This window comes from Montipora foliosa, chromosome 4 (genome assembly GCF_036669935.1).
Source record: "Montipora foliosa isolate CH-2021 chromosome 4, ASM3666993v2, whole genome shotgun sequence".
Lineage (NCBI taxonomy): Eukaryota > Metazoa > Cnidaria > Anthozoa > Scleractinia > Acroporidae > Montipora > Montipora foliosa.
In genome coordinates this window covers 39,436,486-39,447,965 of record NC_090872.1, presented here as the reverse complement: position 1 = coordinate 39,447,965, position 11,480 = coordinate 39,436,486, and the positions used below count along the sequence as shown (strand labels likewise).

The 11,480-nt window shown below is 38.7% G+C and overlaps 1 protein-coding gene across 2 annotated transcripts in view; it reads left to right on the top strand.

Moving 5' to 3' along the window:
* Positions 1 to 10,766, top strand: part of LOC137999256 (exoskeleton protein RP43-like) — a 27,968-nt gene extending 17,202 nt beyond the window's left edge. For both annotated transcript variants that reach the window (XM_068845100.1, XM_068845101.1), the window contains exons 5-7: positions 5,075 to 5,443; positions 6,548 to 6,919; positions 8,395 to 10,766. In XM_068845100.1, the coding sequence (XP_068701201.1) occupies positions 5,075 to 5,443; positions 6,548 to 6,919; positions 8,395 to 8,471 (818 nt within the window). In that variant the 3' untranslated portion in view covers positions 8,472 to 10,766. The remainder of the gene's footprint in view (positions 1 to 5,074; positions 5,444 to 6,547; positions 6,920 to 8,394) is intronic.
* Positions 10,767 to 11,480: the final 714 nt, after the last annotated feature.

The following is an 11,480-nucleotide window of genomic DNA, read 5'->3' as shown; positions in this document are numbered from 1 at the left end:
TACCTTGGTTGCATTGCGTTACTTGTCCATTTAGTGTGCACTTTCTCATCGTCTACAAAATTCTGTCGCTTACAAAACTCGTCCTTGTCAAGATACAGTTTGCAATCATATGTCATGGAAATCGGTTAACTGTATAATTCACTCTGATACCAATTTTACGATTGTCTAATGTAGGAAACCGTGTTAAATAATTTTGTAAGAGGGAGCTATATTTTACGCGTGCGTTGCAAATTGACTTCAATCCGATCTTACGGTTTTAAAAATTTTATCGTGCGGTCAATTGAAATTTTCCCGTCATGTGTGGTACTGTTTGAAAGCATTAGCTGTCTAATTTATGAATATCATAGAATTAAGTCACCATAGTTTAAGTCCGCTAAGAAAATCCAGAACGCGTTGACCAAGTCAGGAATATGCTACTTGGTGACTGTAGTCCGCGATATTTCATTGTGTACAAAATTCTGTCGCCTATAAGACTCGCTACTTTCAAGATAAAAGATGCAAAGATATATCATTCAAATCGCTTAACTGTGTTGTTTACAGTGACACCAATTTCAACACTGTCCAATGTACCAAACCGAGTTTAATAATTTTGAAAGATGCAGGTATATTTAACATGCGTGCTTTGCAAATTGACTTCCATCCGATATCACTTGTTCATACATTAATATTTTTATCGCACTGTCTGTTCAAGTTTTCTTTTCATGTCTGATATCTGTCTAATTTATGAATATCTAAAAATTAAGTCGTCATATTTTAATCCCGCGAAGAAAATCAAGAACGCGTTAACCAAGTCGGCGATATATTACTTGTTGACTGTAGTCTGCGAATTGCCAATGTTTACAAAATTCTGTCGCTTACAAAACTCGATCCTTTCAAGATACAGGCTTCAAACATCAATAACTGAAATCGCTTAATTGTCTAGTTTTCAATGATACCAAATCAAGGTTGTGCCATATACGAAACCGTGTTAAATCTTTTTTTAAGGCCAGCTATATTTAACATACTTGCTTTGGAAATTCACTTTAATCCGATAACACGGGTTCAAAAATTTTTTATCGGACGCTTGATTCAAGTTTTCCTTTCATATTTGGTACTGTTGTAGAGCTCTATCTGACTACTTTATCACCATATAAGAATTAAGTCATCATATTTTAATCCCGCAAAGGAAACCGAGAATGCGTTTATTAAAGTCAGAGAGATCGTACTTGTTATCGACTATAGTCTTCCATTTGTCATTCTGAACAAAATCCTGTCGGTTACATAACTCGTTCCTTCCAAGATACAGGTTTTAAAACATAAGTCGTTGACGCTTGACGCTTGATTCAAGTTTTCCTTTCATATTTGGTACTGTTGTAGAGCTCTATCTGACTACTTTATCACCATATAAGAATTAAGTCATCATATTTTAATCCCGCAAAGGAAACCGAGAATGCGTTTATTAAAGTCAGAGAGATCGTACTTGTTATCGACTATAGTCTTCCATTTGTCATTCTGAACAAAATCCTGTCGGTTACATAACTCGTTCCTTCCAAGATACAGGTTTTAAAACATAAGTCGTTGTAATCGCTTAACTCTGTAGTCAACAAGTCACTTTCGTCCTCAAAATGTATATACGAGTTTGTTTCAACATCCTCCGCCATTTTTGTTTGATGGTAAATCGCGAACGACGCGAATTATTGCGTGGGAATTCGCTCAACTGTCAACATTGGTAAAAATGGGGACATGTGATTGGCTATCAGTTAACCCTCGTGGGAATACCAGATTTCGCAGGAGACCTAAAAATAACTTAAGAGGGATTACGATGGGAATAGGGCCAGTATGAGGGATTACTTCTCTTACCTTCATAATCTCTTGCTGAGTGCGATGTTCCTGCTGCTGCCGATGGTTGAAATGCATGACAAAAATGGCCGATACGTTTTGCAGGTGAGCTCTAAACGTTGACGCGTATGGATGATGAAAACGTGCTCCCATGGATAGGAAAGCTTGGTAGATAATACAAAGCTGGGTACAATGGACCCAGCTGTATTTGATGAGCGGCAACAGTTGGTTGGCCTGGTGCGGTATACAAATCATGTAACTGCGCTCTGTCTGGGTATTTTTGATGAGATTGATTTGCTACAAAGCTTGACAAGGGGTTTCGTGGGACCACCACACTGGTAGATTGCACTAATATCTTAGTTTCTTACTGTAGAGTCGGTTGCTGACCAACACGTTTCCTGGTTTTAGGTCACGATGCACGACATTGTTTGAATGAAGGAAAGTATTTTCTAAGACCTGCTGCGACGTCCTTTGCAGTCTTCAGAAACACGGGAAATGTAAAAATTCTTGCAAATTGGATGGATATCTGATGGTCGAGGCCGAAGGGAATACAATCGAAGTAAAAAAGGTTGCTGTTATTCACCGCGGTGAAGTACAATAATAATAAAGTATTCTCGTTTGTCTCACGATGTGGTCACTTGTGATGTAGTTCGCGACGTTTCGACTACATACTGCTTGTCTTCATCAGGTGATAAGGTCGGCTGGTTACGCGTCACCTTTTAAGCAGGATGCTCCACTGTGACTGGTTGGTTTTCAGCAGCGAGGATCGAAATGCAACAATCACAGCTGCTGAAAACCACCCAATCACAGCGGAGCACCCTGCTTAAAAAGCGACGCGTAACCAGTCGACCTCATCGCCTGATGAAGACTAGCAGTATGCAGTCGAAACGTCGCGATCTACATCACAAGTGACCACGTCGTGAGACAAACGAGAATACTTTATTATTAAAATCGAAGTATTCTTACTCCATCATTATTGCCAATGGTTTTGAACAAACGCCTATAAATTGTGTAACGTTCGGATGGCACAAGCTTTTAAGCATTTTTGCCTCCTTAGCAATGTTCCTTAAATGAGAATCTCCCTCTCCAAAAAATCGCTTGACAACAACAACTTTGCCTTTGGGAGTGCTATTCCCTTTCATGACATGCATAAAGATATTTTAAATACACAGTAAAAGCTGTTCTTACCTTAGATATATAAGCAGAATACCCTGCCATGCGCGCCGAACTTGGAGCAGGTGCGAGCAAAGCAACTGGTGACCTGTCTTTAATTGTATCATGTGACAACCGGCAATAGTCAAAAGGCTCGAATATCCTGAACCGTAAAGCAGAGAAATCGAGAGCGACATTGTTGCGTGACCCTATTATTAAAAATATATCGCGGGATGTGACAATTTAGGCATCAGTCTGCATTTTAAAATCAGTCTGCAGTCTGCATTTTATAGTGACCGCTCTACTAATGAATTATGGCCCACACAAGGACCTTGTAGCTTAGCCGAGAGAGCAGCGGTGATCTACCCGAATGTGTGGTTTCAATAGACCTTATTCACGATACCCGCCATGTTGGATTTGCTATTATCATGCAAATTAGCTACACACTTCTGAGGGAGCAATCAACACAAGTTCGAGAGGTTATAACGAACATCTTAGCCACACAGATGATTTGTTTCATGTTCATTGAATGTTTATCAGTAAAAGTTTGTTAAAGCACGCGCTGCGGCATTTCGTAAAGTGGATGGAAATTTGAAAGCATTGTTTTTTTTAAGTTCTTTTACTTTCAATTGATAATACAATAATTTTGCAATAAATAAATAAACACACACACAGCGAATAAAACTGTTCCAACTTAGCGAGTAAATTATCAAAGTAACTGTTTTGGCTTTTTGTGCTGAAGCGAAATGGAATGGAATGGAAATGAGTGGTTTCAAACCTCTTTCACCAGTTCATTTCCTTGTTTTAACCGTTGAAAATGGTAGCTTGTAGCTTAGCCGAGAGAGCAGCGGTGATCTACCCGAATGTTGTGGTTCAATAGACCTTATTCACGATACCCGCCATGTTGGATTTGCTATTATCATGCAAATTAGCTACACACTTCTGAGGGAGCAAACAACACAAGTTCGAGAGGTTATAACGAACATCTTAGCCACACAGATGATTTGTTTCATGTTCATTGAATGTTTTTTCAGTAAAAGTTTGTTAAAGCACGCGCTGCGGCATTTCGTAAAGTGGATGCAAATTTGAAAGCATCTTAGCCACACAGATGATTTGTTTCATGTTCATTGAATGTTTATCACCTAACTAGTAAAATAGAATGCTTACACAAGTTACTTCGAATTTTTTTTTCTGAAAAATGAGCAGATAACGAAGTAGAAAGGCAAAAATATCGGAGGCAATCAAAAGATATAAAATTATTATGAAAGGTAATTACTTCTAAATTATAAGATGTACTTTTAGCAATGTTAATTCAATATTTCGACGAAACGATTTTCCGCAATTTGCCTTTATTCAAATGTTTGCCCCCCATCATAACACATGGCTAATTTCCATGACAATTTGAAAACCAACATGGCGGCTATCGTGAATAAGGGCTATTCCCAGCCTGTTCAGAGTGTTTCTCTTACTAAACACAGGAACGAACGGAAAGGAATGTACCAGAATTATCCGAAATAAGGCGGAATAACAACGGAATCATAGAAACAGAGTGAACAAGAATGGTACCGGAATATACCGAAACCAGCCGGAGTGACACCCAAATAAACCGAAACATAGCGGAATGAACCTGAAAATGCTAAAATTTTGTGTTTTAGTTAGCGTGGACCGATTTTCGGTTTCTGTCAGCTTTTGTTGTGTCACGTGATTCTCTAAGGGGATTTGCATGTGTTATCGCCTTTTGTAACATACCTATCGCTAAATAAATAATCATTTGTTGTGGCAGTAATATATTTTTCCGTGAACAAATCAAAATTGAAAGAAACACAAAAATAAGCTTCATTACTTTTTTGATGTTTTTCATTTAATAAAAATGGTCTATACTGGATGTACAATCAGGCGAAATCCATTTTGAGGTTTATATTAAGTAGTTATTCTGGGTAGTGCACTTCTAATGCAACAGCCATGAGTGCATGAGTGTATGGAGTTTAGGAGTAACTTTAGGTCCGCACGGAGTGCATGAATTACAAAGATCGATTAAAAAAAATTCTCTTGAATTTCAACAAATCTAATTATTTACTTGTTACTTGTATTTACTTGTTACTAGGCCCTTGTCCCACAAACAAAACTCTAAACGGACTGTCTGGATCTATTACGAGTCCCAATTTCCCCCAAAATTACGGAAGTGAACACAGATGCTCCTGGATCATAATAGTACCACAAGGTTACCATGTGCTTCTTTCATTCAACCGCACCGATTTTGGAATTCATTCATGCTCAGTAACTTGTGATTGTGACTTCCTGGAGGTGCGAGAGGGCAAAGAATCGGGAAATCTCCTTGGCAAATATTGCGGTAACAGAATACCATCCCCAATTTACGGAAGTGGTCACCTCCTCTGGATTCGATTTGTATCCGACAAATTTTCAAGCAATAAGGGATTTCGTGCAACATTCCAAGCTATTGAAGATCTCAAAGGTATGTTTATGCTTTTCGTTTAAGCATTGACAAGAGTACAATTCCTTGCTCGTTGGAGTTACGCCATTGGTGGAGGAGACATGGTAACGACAAAACCAAAATATATACGTGTTTGCTCGAAAGCTGCTAAAAGTGCTAGAAACTGATAGCAAAGCATGTTTTAATTTAACAATGATTAAAACGTTCAGGATAAGTTTACAATCTCAGTGCGATTTTAGGCTGATTGGAACTAATGAATCGATAGGAGAGCATTGACTTAAATAGGACTGATTGAGATTATGTATACTTGAAAAATATAGTTTTGTTTCAGGCCTTTGGGGCAGTCCGTGTTTTCTTGGTGTAAGGAAAGACTGCGCAATAGTTGGGTTCCCATTCAAATTAAGGTCAAATTCCATTTTCATTTGGTAGATTTCAATTTGAAAGGCGGCGATGTTGTAACCTTTAATTATGCCCTTCAGATATGTTTCCGCGTTAAGAACACAGAATAACTCACAGACCGCGGTTACAAACATACTGTATCGCGTATTTACTGAAAGATAACTTGACGTCTCGAAAGCTACAACACGGGATTCGAACCTGCACTGGTATCCCAAAGGTCAGGGTTCGAATCCTGTTCAAACCTGAATTTTTCAGGCTTTCCTTTCGTTACTGTTTAAGTAACGTTAATTAATAACTGAGGTCATAAGCATCTTAACTTCGATTTTCTACGCAGTTCAAATAATGGCTTTCATATGCATTAACTTTCGTCATTAAGATAACAAATGTCTCAAATCGTCATTTGCCAAGTTGATGTGTCCATTCTTACTCAACAGTAATATGAATGCCAATTTTATAAATCAGGGGATGGAATTTCCGGTGTTGTGGCCGTCCTTTGGGTGGACGGCCACAAATGGCCACTTTTGTTTCTCCCCGGCCCACTGCACAATTGCAGTGTAAAATGGAGTGCAAACTAGATTAAATTAAAAAGGACCCAAACATGTGTCGAGCATGTTGAACTGTGGTTTTTATCCTGTGTTTGGAATGTGCAAAAACTTGAATGAACAGTTTGAATACGTTTGGCAAAGGCATACGGTAAACTTAACAAGCAGTCATTTTTTTTCACAGGCGAGTGTCCATGGAACAAAACTCTTACCAGTCACAGAGGTTTCATTCACAGCCCACGATACGTTTTGGATTATCCTGGTAACATGGAATGTATATGGAGAATCCATGTGTCGATTAATCATAAAGTGGTACTTGCGTTCCTAGGGCCACTCCACTTTGGCCCAAACTGCACTGACATTTTGGAAGTAAGAGATGGACTGGACAACAACAGTCCATTGCTGAGTCTACACTGCACATCCACAGTCGTTCCCGCAAACATTGTCTCCAGCGGTGCAAAACTGTACTTAAGGTTTAAGTCTAATACCTTTACAAGTGGAGAAAAATCAGAGACAGGATTTCGAGTCACTTATTATGCTCTACCCATGAAATCAGGTACCTAGATTAAATTCACACGTATAGTCACTTGGTACCACAATCAACCCGACCGATCATCTTGCAAACTATGTATAGGCGACTGTTCCTTGGTTTGCACGCAGTTTAGCGAGGTGTTGTGATCAGCAGTTAGAATGTTGCAAGGAAGCAGGTTAGGGTTTTCTTTCGTCCTCGAGCAACAGTCGCGCTTGTTTGCTCCCCTTAAACATCACCCAAATAGTTAGTCTTGGCCCGCTTCTGTTCAGGACTTTGTAATTGCAAAGAGTCGAGATCAGTAAATTAAACAAACGAGTTATGATTCATGTAAGAAGGTTAACGTGTGCATGCCATAACAGCACAAATAAAGGTTTTGATTGATGTGAAAATAGAGATTACTTCACGGAAAATGCGCGCGTGCGATTTTTATTAACGAGTTGAGTAGTATCAGAAAAGGAACGAGTGAGCGCAGCGAGCGAGTGAGTTTTCTGATACGAAACAACAAGTAAATAAAATCGTACAAAGCATTTCCCATGCTGTAATGTGTTTATTTCATAGGTACTGAGGTTTTTTTCGTGGTAGTGTTTGATAGACAAATTTATTTTGCACAAATGGAGTGGGGCAATGAAAACAATAAACAGTAGTTTAACATCACTCAACCGACAATTTATTTAATAAAATTTACAACATTTACTGTGTTTTAGATATTTCAAAGTAGTCCAAAGTAAAGAGTGTTATTAGTTTGTCGCTTGACAAAGCTACCGGCGCTTTGAGTATATTTCCCTTTGCTTGCTTCTTTATTATTATTTGGACTAAAGATTAAACCTCTCTCGTTTTCTGAAATACCAGGTCGTTTGTTATGCTTTCGGAATAGCCCTTTTTCTTCAGTTGTCGTTCCAAGCTAGCCACTAAACTTCGAAGGAAAGTCGGCTCGTATTCATTGCCGTCTTTAGTGCGGAAGAAAATGATAAATTGGTTGATGTATTCAGTATTCATTAAGCTCAACCGCTGGAATAACTTCCATTTTCCTGTCTACCACGTTCGTTTTCAAAAGTCCTTCAAAGCAATCGTACATCTTATTCAGTTTTTTGAGCGACATATCTGTTTTCTTGTTCTAAAATAAATTCCTCAACTGAGCGAACAGAAGCAAGCCTTCCCTCGGCCATTTTTGAAAGCACGCGGTATTTGCGCAACGGCTGTCGGATGACCGTTCCGTTCGATACGTTCATTCATCACTAGTGAAATTTCGTCGTTTGCGTTGCTGACTGGACAAACGATATTTCTTCACATTGTCGTTCGTGTTCCTAATTATTCACTATGATTTTCGTGGATAAGTCTCAGTACCTATGAAATAAGTACAGTTTCAGCATAGCGAGGAACAATGGTCAAGTTTACGTTTGTTAGCAGTGAAGACTCCTTGACTATAAAAAATGTAATTGCGTAGAGTATTTGTATTCAATGCTAAGAACTTATCTGTTTCGTTTTCTCCATTGATTTAGGTGCAATCATTTTTAAAATGAGGATTTCAGTCATGACTTTGGCGGTTTGGTGCACTGCTGTCTTTCAAACGATGTAAAGATGACTTGCTGCTGGGATGTAAAATGTTATAATTATTTAATTGCCATATACTTTTTTTATTAAGGAACATTTTCTCCCAAAAATTTATGAACACAGAACGTTTATACAGATCCATAACTAACTGAGTTGTGGAAAAAGAAAAATACAACCTCCTCATGAACCATGCTAGCCTGCTCCTTTAGACAAAAGGTAAACCGTGAGACAATCTTTAAAACATAGAAATGTTGTTTGAGGGTCAATGCGATTGAAAGAGATCGTAGTGAACCCGTTAATATATACTGAAGCTGGGAACAAGGTCGTGTCAGTCTTCCTCTCTTAGTCTCAAAAAGCCCGCGTAAAATTAATCTTTGAGTTTTCTCCAGACCTATGTTCTACGTTTCCCAGAGACGGCAAGGAACTGGTAAATAAAAGCTGACCAACAGACAAGACAGACCAAACGCTTTTCCAGCATTACGCAAATTAAACCTAAAAAGCTCCAAAGGAAACAGTGCCCGGTTTTCTTCCTTAAATGTTCGATAACATTTAAGCATGAAAGATTCCATAACACTCGTTCTCACTTTTCGTGTTGTTTGTATAAATTTGTTGATGCTGAGTGTAATGATCTTTTAATAGATGTGCAAAACTACTTGACACATTTCTAGTCGCATCTGTCGACACCTTGTGTCAAAGAAGTATTTTCCTTTTTGCGAGCATTTGCTTTCATCCAAAGCCTGCCGTGACTCCTTTTCTACGGAATTTTTAGTATCATAGTTTCTGCCAACACGACGTTCCATGTTATAGTGAGCGAGATATTACACGTTCATGGGAGAACCATAGAGTAAAAATATGCTCGGATGAGATCCCAACAGCGACAGACTGAGTTGCATTAACTTAAGATGTATGTCACCATAGTTGTTTTTAAAAAGAATTGACAAAATCAAGAGTCCATTACCAAAGATTCAGATGTACCCAAACCCGGACTGACTTAGTTCCCAGAGTGAGAAAAGTGTCTATTTTTAAACCATGTTTCGCGGGAAAGTAAACAATATAGACCAAAATCGGCTAACACAATGTTGTACCCAATTTCAACTCTTAGAGATTAATACGTTTTGTTCCAGGTGGTTTCATATGATTTTAATGTGAATGCTAATACATACTGAATTCGGTACAACATTTGGTCTGTTTCAGTTATTTTCCCTCAAAACTTGGTTTAAAATTAGACACTTTACTGCCGTTGATGGGGACATTTCGCTCAGGAGACACTGTACGTTATCGCTATTTCTGGAAAGTCGTGAATCCTGTGTGTAAATCCCTTCGGAGAAAGTACTTTGCATCAAACGTGTGTTATCTGTGGCATGGATCCTGTGGTTGCACAGCACATCAAGAAACTCCATATTGCCAGCGCTATCAATAACGCTTTCCTCTCGCTAATGGAGTTATTTCAACTGACACCTCGTCCCCCACAAACCCACAAAGAGGATCAAACAGCTCGAATGCTGTCTGAGGCAACTGTTCTTCCCACCCTATTGCAAACAGGCACCGAAGTCCAGCTCAACTCTCCCAGACAACAAATTACGGCTTTTTTGTGGCTATTCTTCTGCAGATTTCAAAATGTTATGTTAATTACTTTGTTCGAGGAAACAAACTGGGATTTGGCTGTTATTATTATTTTTTTTTTAGGGGGGGGGGGAGGACGATTTTCCTGAGATGCGTAAGATTCCCATATACCGATACTTCGTATGTAATTGAGTTGTTTTCCAGATAGAGATTTTTCAGATAAGGTTCGAACTTGCTTTGTTCGAAGTAACAAGGTATAGGATGCAGCTATTTCTCTTTCTTTTCTTTTCTCCTTTTTTTTTTTTTTTAGAGGGGGGGTGGGGGTGTAGTTGAGGGTGCGTAAGATTTCTTTGGCCAGACCCAGTTGTTAAAGACCTTGTAACTTTTTATTACACATAACATGAGAATTTTATTCCATAAAGCTCATTTGTACAAATCTATACGCTTTATTTTCACATGTGGAAAAGGCTTATACAGCCAATCAGAATGGCGTACAGCTATTTCACATGTGGAAGTATAACCAATCAACGATAGCGCAAAGGCGTTTCCATGCCAATCACTCGTGCATCTAGTGCAAATCGTACTTTGTTATTGAATTAAATTAAATTTGCATTTGGTTCTATTGTTAGTGAGTTTTTGTTTCAAATTTGGGTTCAGAAAACTATTTTCTGTGTAGTAAACAGTTCACGACATATAAAGTGCTTTGTACGGGGTTTTATTCACTCGTTGTTTGTGTCAAAAACCCACACTCGCTCGTTCCTCGCTCGTTCGGGTTTTTGACACAAACAACTCGTGAATAAAACTCCGTACGCCGCACTTTCTATGACGTAAACTATATATCCAATAGTTTCAATCTGTGCAAATATTTAAGATTTTCTTCCACTATCTACTCAACCGGACGGACACATAAATTAGATGATATATGGGCGCTTTGGACAGTCAAGCCATCGTCACATTTATTTAATATTGGAATGGGTACAAAAACATTTATACATCAACGCTATTATAGATAATGCAATACCCCAAAGCCGGACACAAAAATCCCTAAAATCCAGCAACTGGGGAACGTGTACCCCAACAAAGACAGCGGTGCGACCCTTGGGGTCTTAGGGTATTCTTAGTGAATAACACTATTTACAATGTAAATGAACGCTATCATATACAGCCTAAAGAAGGCGTAAAGAATTTTTTTTTCAGCGCGACATAACAATAAACAAAAGTGGACTTGTGCACGCGGCGAAGGCTGACCGTAGAATACCTCGGTCCCTTTACGGTCCCAAAATACAAACAGAGATAACATGGCATTCCAAGCGCTTGCCACTCTAAACCAGGCCTCTGCTACTTGCTGGAAAAATAGCAATTTATGCTAATTGCTTGATTGATTGATTGATAACAATAAGTGAAAGTGTAACGCGTATACACGGCTAAGCTGAATGAATTTAGAACGTATGAATGTAGAACGATATTAGTC